This window comes from Pseudoliparis swirei, chromosome 21 (genome assembly GCF_029220125.1).
Source record: "Pseudoliparis swirei isolate HS2019 ecotype Mariana Trench chromosome 21, NWPU_hadal_v1, whole genome shotgun sequence".
Lineage (NCBI taxonomy): Eukaryota > Metazoa > Chordata > Actinopteri > Perciformes > Liparidae > Pseudoliparis > Pseudoliparis swirei.
Window position 1 is genome coordinate 6312479 of NC_079408.1, and position 15742 is coordinate 6328220.

Below are 15742 nucleotides of genomic sequence, written 5' to 3' on the forward strand. Positions count from 1 at the left end.
TCTGTGATTGCATCCCCTCCCTCCCTCCCTCTCTTCCCCCTTCCTCTTCAGACACATCACCCTCAATCACCCTCTCCCGAGCCCCCCTTCTTTTATTCGTAATCCACTTTCTCTCTCCTTTGCTCAACCTTTCTTCTTATTTTCTTCTGCTATCTCCTTCACTTCTCCCTTCTTTAATACTTCCAATCTCCCCCCCCCTCCCCGCGACACTATTTTCTTTCTGTTTTCTCCCCCCCTCTTTTTTTTTTATTCTCCTCTCTCCTTGTCTCTCTTTCTCTGCCTGTGTTTCTCACCAGTCAAAAATGAAAATTGCTTGCTACCTTGAATGGATTATGGGTGTGCGCGCGGGGGCCCTGGGTAGTTTGTTTGAAGGCGCAGCGGTGTCAAATGAAAAGGCCCGGGCCGTTTTAGACTTGCCACGGGGCCTCTGCCTCCATCACACCACGCACACAAACAAACAAACACACACACACACACACACACACACACAGGTGCAGAGACACATCGATGGCCACGCGATGCACACACACACACACACACACACACACACACGTGTCACTGGCGGCGGATCACTCATGACCACTCCTGCCTGCACACTCAAAAGCTCCACTCTACCTTTCTTCTCTCTTTCCCCCCCCCCCCCCCCTCTCCCTCCCTCGCTCCACGCTCTCCCTCCGGTCATGTATTATGAATGTTGCCTAATTACGCAGCCCAGAAATCCTCATACGGTCTGGCACATTTATTTGTTTGCTTTGTATCTCTTTGCTTTTCTCTTGTATGCAAAACCCTCCTGTGATAGAGTTGTTTATTCTTTGGCTTTGCCGTCGCCGAGATCAAACAGCGAGCAGATTGAACGGGGACGGCGAGCGACTGACGGTCAACCTTCGGGGGGCGGGAAGCGGTGAAACACGCCGTCGGGGGGCTTACGTGCCTCCCCTGCTTCCTATGGAATCCAATCCAAAGCACATATGCTGAGAAACAAATCTAAAAATACGTTTGTTTGTTTGTTTGTTTGGTCCCCCCCCCCCCCCACCTGCCATCTTAATCACGCTGCCCAGTTTGCTGCAAGAACCCGATGTGGATGTATACATCTGAGATGCCTCATGGACAATAGCAGCATTAATGATTTTTCCTTCTTTCTTTTTTCTTCCCTCATTTGTATTTTTCTTTTTCTATCGCCGCGGTAATTGCTTGTCGCGGTGACTCACGGACAACTATTGAGTGGACGCCGAGAGAGTGGGAGTGCTTTTTTAAAAACATTTTATTCGGTCTGGCTCTGACTGACAGCTGCTGCGCATCGTTATTGAAAATCACATAAAGCCCGGCGTTTTGACTCTTCCTCCAGCGAGTGTAAGGCCGCTGCATCTGTTTGACGAATATGTTACGACATCGCCATTTTAACATTGATGCGCGACGGATGGAGGGAGTGTGATTCTGAACCTCCTGCGAGCCTGAACGGGGGCCGCCCGCTTTTAATGTCACATCCGTTTCAAAAAACGCCGCGTCGACCGTCGGCTACGAGACCCGCGGTTTCGTCCGTGTGGTCTGGGGGCGTGTGTGCGTGGTCGTACGCTTTTTATTAATGTACCGATGCATGTGGCATCTCTGGATTCTTTGCCTGCGTGAGAGAGAGGTGGCTTGTATCCGAGCTGTTTTTTTGTTGAGCATAACGAAGGGTCAACATTTAGATATCCCAACCATGTGTGGGTTGAACTTTCCATTTACTGACTTTAACTGTGGTTTAAAACAAAACAAAAAAAGTACAGCAAATGTTCTCAGTCAATGGCCAAAGTCAACTCAGCCAATCGGCCTCCTCCAGAGTAAAACATGTGCGTGGGATGAAGAGAAGCCTCCACATCTCTGGGAACATACTGCATTTTGGAAACTTATTTTCCGATGCCTACGGTAACAGGGCTAGTGGGAGACGTCCGTGTTTTGGACATTCTCGTAGCTCGTGGCTCCTCTGTAGCATTTTGTGCGAAACAGAAAAAGAAAAATCCTCTTAAAGAAAAGCGTTTTCTGACTGGAGCCTGTGAATGCAAGAGAAGCTTTGGGGCGAAGATTTCACAGCCGCTAATAAGCATTCAGCCTCATCTCCTCCTCTGCCTTGTGGTGACTTGGCTGCTAATGTGTGACTGACAATCCTCGGCTTCTGTGCTGATTGGGGCCGGTTATTTTTTTTTTGGGGGGGGGGGATTTTTTTTTCTTCTTCTTCTTCAGGTTGGCTAAACACACGGTTGATGGACAGATCTGGGCTGCGTGTGGGATGGGTGCGACTCGGCCTGGCGCCCACCAGATCACACGCTCCGCCGTGTCAAAGTTGACCCCCCCCCCTCGCGTCCACTGCTTCTTTTTACGGACAGGTGCACGTTGCCTCGCACCGCAGCCTTCCGTTGAGACTGTAACTCCGACGAAGGATTTTTTTTTTGTTACGCCATCTCTCTGCGTGGACGGCCTCGGCTGGCTGCAACGGGGAGCATTGTTTTATTTTTATTTTTGCCAGATTGCTCGGCTGCCTCTTTTGTTTGCCTGCTTTAAATGAGCCCAGCAGGGACCTGGAGTTGCCAGAGTGATTTTTTTTTCTTTTTTTAAATGTATTTTTTGGGGTTGAAATTTGAACATTAATTCCAATCCGAATCTTTTTTCTCGCTCCCTCCACACAACGTTTCATCCCACCACAACAGATGTATTAGCTCTAAGCAGGCTAGTGAAAACAGGAAAAGCCACCAGGTCATGCATGAGAGTGCATTCTGAGCAGTCAGCCCTAATAATCACCGACGCACTCCTGACCCCCGTCAGCGGCCGTCAGAATCATTAAACGGGCCTGAAATGAGAACATTGTTCTTTGTTTAGTGGTCTATAAAACCACGACGAGCCCTTCTCTGTGTTTATGTAAACTCCACTCGGCATCTTAAGCAGATAAAGGCCCAGCGATCTCTTTAAATCCATTCCAGAGCCGCTCTGTTGAATTCCGAGTCGGCGGAAAAAAACCAAACAGCAAATGGATCATTAATCACGACTCTCATCGCGTCCTACAATTTGAATAATGCGACAATTCCCAGCGGTGAGGATCTCCGTTACATTTCACTGACGTCGCGCCGCTCCGGTGACATAACACTTTGCAACAGGCTAACACCGGGGCACCCTATTGTTCCCGCTAATGCCGTGAGGCGGGGGTTAATCAAAGATCTTGCAATGAAGGAGGCATTGTTAATCCGCTCCAGACGCAGCATCCCGGATAAACCTGCAGATTCCATGCAGCGTGCGCTTAAGAGCGGCGCGGCACACTCGCAATGCGCCTGCACAGATGTCTTTAGCGAGCGCACGTTTAATTACACAAAGAGAAAAGAAGCACAACACTCGCAAGTGCATAAAAAAAAAAATACAAATACATGTACACTCGTCTATGCACAATGTTTAATACTTCATAACACGTGAGCTGGCGGATGTGGCGTTACCGCGCACCTATCCGTGGTTTCCGGTTTCACGGTGTCCATGGCAACCACGGCAATATCACGTCCTCCTCGTTTCCTATAATCGAGGAATTTGTCCAAGAACAAAGAGAATCTGTACCCGTCCGCTTCTCGTTTAGCTGCGCAGCTCTTTCAAATCCCGAGTGTTATTTTATTCATGTGGATTCGTTGTGGTCTCCTCGCTATCTCTGTCTCTCCATCTCTCGGATCAACCCTCCCTCCCTTCCTCTCATCCCCACCCTCCGCCTGCTCTCCGCCACTCACGGCAATTGTGCTATGAGGACTTCAGCGCGGGCTTCAAATTCATTTCAACTCGTTAATTCCCTTTGAATGAAAAAAAAAAAAAGAAGGTGCGAAATGGAGAACGAGAAGAAGAAGAAGGAGAATTAAAAGAAGCAAGCCAGGTCGCTGTTTGAGGTACTAATTGCCCAAGGCCCAGAATGTGACCTACAGATGTGAAATTCCCCACTTGATGAAATATTAACTAGATCGCGGAGAGAGAGAGAGAGAGAGAGAGAGAGAGAGAGAGAGAGAGAGATGGCATTGAAGCTCAACACCACAGAGGTTGAAGGGGTGGTGTAAAGGAATGTGGGAATGAAATGGAACTCATTAGCGGAGAGAGGGAAGGATGACAGAGACCTTTATTCACATGTGTGCTTAGGCATGTGCATGTGTGTGTGTGTGAAGGAAATTCCTCAGAGGTAAAGTAGGTATAATGCAAAACATACCGGTCTTACTTTATCTGTGGATTTACGACCCGACGAGCAGCCGGCCTTTCCCTTAAACCTCGTTAGCGTTCCCTCTCCACTGCGCAGCACGGAGATAAGCGGAGCGAGAGACGTGAGCGTTTGGGGAGCGGATCGAGGGCGATGGATGACATGCTGGGTAATATTCAAAAACAGATGGATGAGAAATGAAAAGTTGATGGTGCTGGAGAAAAAAAACCCAACGCTAATGGTGATGATCACATCTGGATCGGGCTGGTACCTGGCACAAGCTATTTGTAGGGGGGGGGGGGGGGGATAAAGAGCGATTTACAACTTTAGAATAGCAAAAACGCAAAAACACCATCAGTATTGTTATGTAGGACCGCGAACTGAAGCAAGAAATGCACGCCATTCGCCGTAAAGACGCGTGTGTGTGTGTGTGTGTGTGAGTCCATGTCGGCGGTTAGTATCGCCAAAAAACGCAGATCTGTCACACCTGGAAATAATATTCCCCTCACAGTGGCGGCGCTGCATGCTAACAACGACGGCCCCCCCCCCGACTCGCTTTCTGGTGTATTAAACTCGGCTTATTGAGTTGTCATTTACGCCTGACCTGCTTTTTCATTCCGGCCCGAGAAGAGGACCAGAGGCGCAGCTGCGATGGGGGGGGGGGGGGGAGGCAAAGTAAATACTTAGGGGGATCACAGCAGCTCTAGCCCTTTCTAAATAACTTCTCTTCCGATGCCCCAAATTCATAATAATGTGGTGTGCACTGCAGATAAATATAACACACACAATGTTCTTGTTAGCATAGGAATGTGGGCCAAGCGGCTGTTTTCTCTCTTCTTCTTCCTCTTCTTGTTACTTAGAGATCGGATTGATTGTTTTGAAGCCGGAGCGGCCTCGCGACCTCTACCTCTCAGTTGCCACCGGCGGGGTTACGTTAGCCGCCCTCAGCTGTGCTGCTCGCGGTTTTGCCTTCAATGGAGAGAAAAAAACCTGTTGGGCAGAAACCGGGTCTGGTTCTCGAGGCTCGGAATTCTGGGCATTGTTCTTCCATCAAAGGGAGAAACTCTGACAATGCAATACGAGCCTCAAATGACACGAATGTTTCACCTCTTCGTGCGACAGCCTCGTTTCCGGCTCGGAGTTTAGCTTTTTTTTTTTAAAAGCGGGTTGTGTCGTGGCCGAGTGACGCGGGCCGGGAGAAAGAAAGTGAAAGAGAGGGAGGGAGCGGTAAAAAAGGAAAAAAGAGAGAGAGAGGTGCGTCACGGAGAACCCACATCCCTCTTACGTTCACCCTGAACGAGGACACACACACACACCGATGTCACTTTAAATCAATAATCATCTCGGAGTCATTGGCCTCCTCTCCCACGAGCCACCAGCAGCTCCCCGCGTGGAGTCAAAGAAGCGGAAACGGCTTGCTGCGTCCGTCTGTGTGTGTGTGTGTGTGTGTCTGTGTGTGTGTGTGTGTCTGTGTGTGTGTAAAAGGTCCCTGTCCTCTCATTTCTGTCCTTCTCTTGATTAGAAGTACAGAGAAGAAGAGAGAGGAAGGGAGGGCTGGGGGGGTTGTGTTACAGTGAGGTGCTTTCACCTGCGCCACGAGGACGGGGGTGGGGGGGGTGGGGGGGGGGTCCGAGACACAGGATCTCTTCCATCTGCAAACCCCCGCACACCGCCCCCATTGTCCCATCCCTTCATTTTGTTGCCTCCGCCGGCCATGTCTCTGACGATCCCTTTATTCCTAGGATACCAGCTGCTCGTAAAGTGATAGGTGAAACACACACACACACACATGCGGTACACTGGTACCGAGCTCACCGGAGAGCGGGCGCAGGTGTCCGGTGATCATGCCTGTTTGACCTCCCGTGACCTTTGATTAAGGTGGAGTGAAAAAAAAAAAAAGATCACATTTTCTGGATTCCGCCCGTTTACTCAACAAAGAGCTTCATTGTTGGCGATCTCCCGTGTAACCCGACCACGTTTTTTCCCGCTCCTTCTTATTCAATAATGGGGAACAGCTTGCAGCTCAGAGAGGACACAAACTGAGCCCAATAGAACCGCGCACAAGTTTCTTTTGTCCTCCTCCTCCGATGCTTTTTTTTTCCGCATTTTTTTTCCTACTTTTCGGGGCCAACAATACCAAAGGGAACAAATAAGCCGCGACGTTAATTGTGCTTTTCCGACACTCCTGCGCCCCCCTTAACTAAGTGCCGCTGCGAGTGAGAGTTCAGTGGGGACCGAAACAACCCGAAGCCATTACCAAATTTCCCATTAGATGCCCACAAAATGGCCGCCAAGTCAACAGCTGAGGTAATGAGATCTAATCGGGCTGGGAGACGGAAAAAATGAGACCTGGAGAGCGCGCTGCGGATCTCATCCGCTCGTCTTTTCGTTTTTTTATGTTTTGTTTTCCAAAGTTCACCGGGAATAGTGTCAAAGAGGAAGGCAGCGAGAGGAGAGAAGTAGTTCGCTAAAGTGCACCTTGGAGGAGACGACTATTTTACATGCGGATTAGTGCCGTCGTCAGACAGCGATACGGAGCGTTGATAGACTGTATTTGATGCCTTCTGAGGCACAGGGGAGGCCTTATCTCTTTCGCCCCTCTCCTGTAACACACACACACACACACACACACACACTCACTGCTCCTTCAGAGCTGCTGAGATGTGGGAGATTGGATTGTGAGACACATGTGTCTCTTTCTGTAAAGCATATCAGTCAATGTAGATATCTGAATGGGCACATGTCCGCTTCACACACACACACAAACAGACACAGGTGTGTGTAGGTGTGTGTGTGTGTAATCCCTCCTCTGCTCTTGAATGGCCACATCCTGCATTTCAACTACACTTCTTTTAACATTCCCGCGTCAGGTAAAATGAACACTGTCGGCTGAACAAAAAATGAGGCATTGCCTTTCCTCTCTCCTCCCGCCCCCCACCTCCCTCGCTCAAATGCTATTACACATTTTTGTTATGTTTTCCACTTTGGCCCCCTGGTGAAAATAACACATGGGGATTGTCTGGGCCCGAGCCAAACACACATACATTTCAATATTAATTTGGTTCGGCGCCTCGGCGGCATCCGCGGCTTTCCTAATCTCCCGCCGCATATCTTCATTATTCGAAAGTGTGCTTTCATCTTAATTCCATTTTCAGCCATCAAACGTCGGCGAAGGTTTGACCTTGCGTGATCTCGACAGAGATAGGGAGGGAGGGGGGGAGGGAGGGAGGGAGACTGACACAGACTGGAGATAGGGGAGAGGGGGAGGCGGGGAGATAAGGGAGATGATGAAGGAGGATGGAGGGACGAGGAACATGACAGGAAGGAATGCGGGCGGGGGAGGGGACATCTCTGATGCCAAGTTTCGAGGACGGTTAAACGTGCGAGTAAGTGTGTGTGTGTGTGTGTGAGGACGTTTGCACGCGGCTCTTTTTCGCTTCCTTTCCTCTCCCGCCGCTCTTTACTCATTCCTTGCCTCGGGCTTTCTTCCATCCTCCTTCATCCTCTCCCTTCTCACCTTTTTTTCCCAGTTTATTTACCACCGACGTTCGGGTTTAACGACTCGGTTTTGTAATAATTGTTTCTCATAATTGTGTCGAAGCGTAATCGCCGGGAACAGGTGGCGGGCAGGAGGCCCCTTTTCGGGGGAAGTGCGTGTCGGAGATGCACAAGTTGGCGAAGACGCGCGCCACCTGCTGGCTTTACAGGCGGGAGAAATGAGGGGAGCGCGGCGGATTCTTCAGATGACGTGAGCACACACACACATACAAGGACACACACTACTTATCCACCTTGAATGATACATGCCCGCATGATCATACTCAAATAGAACGCCTCATTAGCGGATACGCTGGATATGCTCTCTAACCTCCGCCAATCCATCTCTCTCCTCTCTCTTTTGCATGTTTGGATGGCGGCCCCGATATCCTAAATACAGGTTATCTGTCATCGGTGACGCAGGATGGGACACAAAGAATCATTTATCTCCCTCTCCCTCCCTTATCTCAGCCTCTTTCGTCATACTTCTCGCCACAAATCTGTCTATCCCGGTAGATCATATCAATGATTCATTTTTTTTCCCGTTTTCTCTAATCTGGGTTGACATCATTTTTTTTTTTTTAGATGGAGCATTTTGGAGGCTTCCAAATCTCCCATCTGCGCTGGCACGGGACAGGTAGCAAAACAAGCGTGCCGCTGTTTCTTATATGTATATATATATATATATATATATATATACGTGGCAGCTCTGGCATTTGGCCGCTCTGGCGTCGTTGATGCCATGTCATGTTTTTTTACGCTGAGACCCAGACCTGTGTCACAACGAGCCCGTCGCTAAGTGACAGTCGTAGGCCGTTGGTCAGATGCAGCGCTGCACGCCACAACTGTGATGGATCCCCAGATGGCTCCACCTAGACCCCCCCATGTCACCCAAGAACTGGGAACTTAAGCGGATGGCAGATTGACATGTAAAATGACAAATGACATGACATAAACAAAGACTTGACACACACTCACACAAATGCACACAGACATAGACCAGAGGCACGTGCAATGATTGCATGCGTAAGGGGGGGGGAGAGAGATTCTCTCCTTGTGGTGAACGCCACTTTGGTGTCGACGTGTAAGCGAGGGGTCGCATTCCGCAAAAGTAAGACAGGCCGATCTCAAGACTCCAGACCAGACTCCATGTAAGCGACACCACAGTCGGGGGGGGGGGGGGGGGGTTTGGTTGACACCCATCGCCGGCGCCTGCGTCGGCTGCATCTCACACGGCGACACGGGAGAAGGGCCCCCATCCATTCATAATGAGGGGAATGAAACACAATTCGCGAGCGACGGACGCGACCGAAGCTCCCGTGGAAAATCCGCACGCCCCAAAAAAAAAAAGCACCACGGCACGAACATAGATGCGTTATCTATTTGCTCGACAATTACAAGCCCCTCCCCCCCCCCTTCATCAATATCTGTGTCCATTTGACATCATGCTATCGGCGACATGACGCCGGGCCGGGTGGGGTCGGTGCTTCCTGCAGCCCAGCCATGAAAGCAGCAGAAGCCCACAGAGGGTGTTGTTTGTCAGCTTGAAGCTAATCCACTGCCACTCAACATCCCCCCCCCAAAAAAAGCAGCAACAAAACACACTTCTTCACACGCTTCTGAAGATCTTCAAACGCAGCCCTCCCTGAATAGTATCTCTGTTACACCAATGGCCTAATCCGCCACTTGAAGAGCAATTAAAAGTTTAGCCCAGACTTTATGAAAGTAACTGTGTTATTTTTTCTCCTCCATTTCTTTCTTCCTGGCTTTCTTTCAGTTGGGTCTGTCTCCTCCGGCTGCACACACGCGATGCATGCTAATAGCCGTGCGAGCGGTGGCACTCGTCCAAAGGCGTTCCAAACACACTGGGGAAAAGAAACGACGAGAAGGGGATGTGGATTAAGGAAGAAAAATAAGCTTGGGATGGAAGGATCCACCATTTTGTCATTGCCTTTTCTTCCTTTCCCCTTTTTTTTTGTTGTCGCTTTCCTCAAGTCTCTCCAACTTTAACATCTTCTTCCCCCGACTTCCAATTCCCACTTCCTTTTCCCAAGGCTCCGCGACAAAGAATTCATCTCTCCCCAAGTTCTTTTTCGAGGACATTTTATGCCGAGCAACAACTTTGTATGGCACAACCCCAAACATACACTAGTTGGGAGCATCGGGGAGTTTTTGGTTCCCTGCAGTCTATTTGTATTTATTGAATAGTCTTTTCTTACGGGAGCACATATAGTTAGAGAGCTATTTCTTCTGCCAAAGAGCGCAATAAAGGGTCAGTCAAGGGAACGCCAGTCGATAAGCGCTAGGGGACATTCGATTGGTCGGTGTGTGGTCGGATCATAAAACGAGCACATGCTAAAAGGAAAGGGTAAAAAAATAAATAAACACACACTCACGCTTTTATATATAGACAAGAGAGTGCTAACAGCATCAGCAACTGTTAACCAGGCTGTGTGCTGTGTGCTCATCTGTCTGCACCTCCTGTAATAAAAGTGTTGATGAAAAAGTGATATATTTTGTCTAAAAATGTTATGATCACGCATTGGACCCATGTAGATTGTATGATGTCACAGTTTCCCCGACATAGAATAGAATATACACTTTTATTAATCCCCAAGGGGAAATTAGTTCTCTGCATTTAACCCATCCTTAGTTATTAAGGAGCAGTGGGCTGCGGTGAAGCGCCCGGGAAGCAACTGGGGGTTCAGTGCCTTGCTCAAGGACACTTCGACTTGCAACTAATGGGGAGAGCGGGGATCGAACCCACAACCTTGCGGTTGCAGGATGGCCCTCTTACCCCACTGAGCTAAAGCCACCCCCAACATGGTTTTTAAATGGAAGATTGGCATTTATATCTATCATTGTCATTTCTTATTATGTTCCAGTCCTTTTCTGTGGGCAAAGTTAAGGTGAGGAAACGGCAGCTGGATGTCTTTGTGAGAGCAGTTTCCTAAAATTACTGTTTCTCAGCAGCCTATTACAGATGAAATGGTCCAAAAAAACTAATCATCTTTGTTTGGCTCCCGAAGATAACGTTTGTTAAAATCAGATACTGAACTTGAAAGGGCCTTTATATTTTTTTACTCCCACTTTGTTTGTTTTTTCCGCTCCGCTTTTCTTCCGGAGTCTTGGGTGTCCTTTAGAAATGTCACCCCGGTTCCTCCTCTTCATCCCGAGTGACCTGGGAGGAATGTGAGGAGGAGGAGCGGAACCTTGAAAAAGGTGGAGGGGACGTGAAGAAGTTAAGAGGAGTGCTGGAGCTTGACGGGGCTCAGCCAGCCTCGAACGCGATACCCGAGACGGTGCAGCCGGCTGCGCTAACAAAGCTGTAGCCGGAATTCCAACAACTTACTCGGCCTTGACAGAAACCCTTTTTTTGGAAATTCCCCTATCGTCACACACACACCTGAGAGAACCATCGCGCTTCCGGACGTTTCGTGTGTGTCTCCTGGGCGGCGGCGTTAGCTTAGCTTAGCGTAGCAATTAAGTGCGACAGAGTACAACCCAAACAGAACCTGAATGCACCGCGGATCAGATTCCAATTGATTTACAATCAGATATTCACCTTGAGGGCATTTGTCCCATTTACAGCTCGATGTTCTCTGGTGATCTTTTTTTTAAATTCCCCGGTACTGGAGTTACAGCACGCCTCCCTCCGAGCAGCCGTGATTGAGTTGAGGCGATCTCAGATTCCGATGCGGTGTGCCGTGGCTATTTGACACTTTCTGCCCGACTCAGGTGGCGCATCGCAGGTCGCATGTCTGGTCGCCCATTAAAAATGAAACGTGGCTTCTTAATTACACGCTGCCACTTTTGGCATGCGTGGACGTACTCATGTGTCACTCTATTCTCTCAGTCCCCCATCACCCCCCTATGTTTTACCGGCCTCCGTCTCACTACCATCCTCTCTGTATCCCTCCATCTCTCTCGGCTGACTGCAATAAGACACTAGCCCTTGCAGTTTCCGTTTGCTCCCCTCGCCCCGAGTCCTGCCCAGCCACAATTACTTCCTGTGGTTCACGGCAGTGGGTCACTGCCATCCGCCAAAAAGGTATTTACAGCTGAAATTACACACCCTGTGTTTTCCAAGCAGACCTACTGCCTACATCGTTCTATTATCCTACGCTCCACCCAGAGGCTCTGGCGAAGGTGGGCTTAATTAAAGAACCCAGACGGCCAGAGAGATCGAGTTCAAAAGGCTTCCCGGGTGACGAGAACCGAAGCCTTGAGTCACGTGTCTCGACTTTTCTCAACTTGATGTGAGCGACTCTGAGGTTCCGTGCAAAGGCCGAACGCTCCTCTCCTGAACAATGCGTTAGGTTCGGGAGGAGATAAAAGACGAACCAGCGACTCAAACAGAGCGATGCTGACGGCGGGATGGGGGGAAGAAATGAAAATCAAATCCGAGGGGGTCACACATTTTTGACACGAGTGGCACGGCCCTGTTTGTATTGGCTCCAGCTCCCCTCGAGTCAGGCAGGCCCATGTGTTTTCCCTTTCGCGTCCAGGAAATGGGGCGAGCCAAGCTTCGGCCCAGAGCTCCCAGTAGACCTGTGGCATGTTTGCATTGTTCAATTTTTTGGGATGACGGATTTGCTCAATCACCCGTGGCTGTCGCAGCTGGCTTTCAATCACAGACGCACCGCAAAGAGGCCCCCAAAGAAAAGAGGTCCCGGGGCATCTGGTAAAGATAAAGCCAACTTGTAATTAAAGCCATGCGCTCTGTGGCCAGACACAACATGGGGTTTAGCGGCTTTATACATGAAAAATATATGTACGGGGTGAGATTTGACATTGTTATTCTCTATCTTCCAAGGAAAACATCACACAATAGATTTGGCTAACATACACGGGACTTGGCCGTGGCATTTCAGTGTGTGGGATTGCACTGCTGGATTAATTGGCAGCTGAGTGGATGAGGCCAGCAGGTCAGGGTAGGAGGTAGAGGGAGCGGCATCAAAGGCCATGTACTCAGTCAGGCTGAACAAACTCACCGGGTCTCGAAATGACCAGGATCTGGCGAGATGGGGTCAGCTCCGTGTCAGCATGGACAGACCGCGAGGGGAACCCTTTCACCTCGACGCCCACGGATCTCTTTTTATTCCTCACAATGTAAAATCTCCCTCTTCATTGCCCGGGCGTTGTCGTATCTTCGGCATGCCAGATCATTTTGTGAACGTTCCCCTGTGGTTTGGCCACGTGACGAGTACCAAAATAGTAATTTAAAAAAAATGCGATTTCACATTGGACAATTCATTTCTTCTTTCCCGGCTACTCCTAACACACACACACACACATATAAGAAGGGGAATGAATGACTTAGAGGGAATCCCATTTTATTGTATTCATTTATTTAAAAGACACATAATGAAGGGAGCGAAGGTCGCTGTGCAGACGGTGGTTGCTGCAGATTCTAATCCAGAGCCTCCGGCGATCTCTGCGTGAACTCCATTTCTGGTCCGCAAACAAATAAGCTATTTTTTTTTCTCCTCTCCTTTCTATCTTATTCTCTCTCTCTAGTGTAAATAAGGGAAATTCAGGTGAATGAAATGTATTTGTTCATTTAACTTTTTTTTCTTCTGCTTGCTGTCAGCTTCTTTTCTCTCTCTCTCTCTCTCTCTCTCCCAAACTAAATTTTTCCCTCGGTGCGCGCCCGCTCGAGTGTTTCCTTTCTTCGCGCCGGCCTCGCCAGCAATTCATTTGGCAAAAGTTGTTTAATTTGTATCATTAGAAAAGCGGTTTCCCAAGGAGTATGCCACTCCACTAAATCTGATCCAGACAAACTACTTTCCCCCCCCCCCCGACCACACACACCTCACACCAAACAAGCGTTTCGGAGAAACAGGGTGAAAACAAACAAATAAACAAACAAAACAAAAACATGATGAAACATGGTTTAATATCTGAGCGTCCTTTCAAGTGTTATTACACTTATAGACAGCAGCTCTCCTTCTGGGCTCCCGATTTTAATTATGCAACTAATGTTTGACTATCCAAGTGAGATTTGCATGAATATTTATACCAATCCATTTGTTGAGTGTTGATTGTAATTACATGCAAACATGATTTATTGCCAAGATTGCTTTGCTAGCCAGCCAGCCAAAGAAAAAGCAGTGTGGATATATATTTATATAAATAAAGGCAAATATTTAAATGAATGCAAATTTCCTCACAGGCACACGGAGCAAAAAGAGGCCTATTTTTTTTTCTCACAGTGGCTTGGGGGAAATTTTATGATCAAAAAGATAATCTTCCACGGTGTGTGCCTGGCGGAAGTTCAGAAGTTCTTCCAGTTAGTGTTTCAGGAGGACAAAACAACAAAGAGGCTCACCTTCCTGTCGTGACCTGTAAACGCTCGCTGAGATTGTCCCTCACATCCGTTTGCATGAGCGTGCTGTCAACTTCATTTGTCACTCAAAAAAAAAAAAACAGACGTCCCGCAGATCCAATACCCCGTCGGCACGATAAGAAGCCCGACGTGACGTTTTGGCTCCAGCCTCTCGGATAGAATTTATGAAAAAAAAACGAGGTAAATGGATAGATGTACGAATTAAAGACTCGGTTATACCGTCCTGCAGCGGCTGATAGTAGATCTCATTTCATCAGTTGAGGCCATCTGGGAACAAATGAAAGGAGATGGAGGGAGAAAGAGAAAGGGAGAAAAAAAAAACATTTTGAGTAATGGGCCCCTGTCCCGTTTAATATTCTCGTGACGGGAACGAACAGACAAGTGGGCGCATCAGGATGGGGGGGGGGGGGGGGGGCACGTGATGAGGTCCGGCAAGGGCCTGAAGGAGAAGATCCGCTCCGACTGAGTTTGTAACTAATTAATGAACGGCATTATCCATTTGTTATGCTATTTATTATGGTAATGACCACGCCGGATCCTTCGTTCCTAGTCTCATGTCCATTCTCCCCCACCCCCTCCTATCGGTGCCATTACCTTTTGTAGAACGCTGAGTCAGGCATTGAGAGACGTAGAAGAGGAGGAGGAGGAGGAGGAGGGGCGGGAAACGGACCGAGACGGCGAGGCCTCCGCTTTAATGACACGCTCTGTTACTGCTTAACTCAGGACACTGTTCAATAATGAGCCGGCTACACTTATTGGCAGCGTGAACCCGCGGCTCTAGTCGGTGGAGGGGGGAGGGGGGGGGGGGGTATTAGACCCCCTGCAGAGCCGGACGCTTGTTCCGTGTGTCCTCTGTGTGCACCCATCCCTCCTCAACTCCATTTAACGTCCAGGTGTAGCGAGTCGCGGCGCAGTCTTGAAGGTCGCGTGACCTTCAAGACTGAAAGGCCTCCTTTGTGGGAAACCTCCTGCGTCTCTCCATCTTCCCATTGGTAGTTTTCACGGTGTGAGAACGGTGTGACCTCGTTTGTTGCGATAAAAGCTCTCTGTTGGCTTTTGTGAGAGAGCAGATTAGGTTGTCCGTCTCGTTTTTAGGGCCAGGAAAGTGACATCACAGCTCGCTCAAAGATTTATGCTCCAATAATTGTGTCCTTAAAATCTAGCCAGCGCTCTTCTACGACTCCTCCAGGCTCCTCCGATTAAAAGCGTAGTCTCCTCCCCCCCCCTCCCCTTTTTTTTTCTTCCTTCCCCTAACCTCTTCCTCCACCATCCTGACTCGAGGATCCGAGGCCCCAGCTCGTCCTGACACAATAATAACAGCAAAAGAAAAAGTCAAAACAGTCCCTTTTATAGTGACCCCCGGCCGTTTGGTTTCTCTTGTAGCCGTTTCGCCGAGTGACCTTCTCGGTGGTGAGCCAGCCCCAGGACCCTCACCAGCAGGGATCGCTGCAGAGCTGCTACGACAGCGGCCTGGACGAGTCGGAGACGCCCAGCAGCAAGAGTTCGTCGGGCCCCCGGCTGGGCGCACTTCCCCTGCCCGAAGACAGCTACGAGAGGACAACGCCGGATGGCAGTGTCGGTGAGGCAGAGCACATGGAAAATGGTAGGGGCAAACACCAAAGGAGATTAAGAAAGCGTTAGGATACAGATAACACACACATAGTGCC

The 15742-nt window shown here is 49.2% G+C and overlaps 1 protein-coding gene across 4 annotated transcripts in view; it reads left to right on the forward strand.

Moving 5' to 3' along the window:
- Positions 1-15742, forward strand: part of pcdh7b (protocadherin 7b) — a 101325-nt gene that overhangs the window by 33277 nt on the left and 52306 nt on the right. For 3 of the 4 annotated variants that reach the window (XM_056443207.1, XM_056443208.1, XM_056443210.1), the window contains one exon: positions 15459-15678. In XM_056443207.1, coding sequence (XP_056299182.1) covers positions 15459-15678 — 220 coding nt within the window. The remainder of the gene's footprint in view (positions 1-15458; positions 15679-15742) is intronic. The other variant, XM_056443211.1, reaches the window with a different exon arrangement.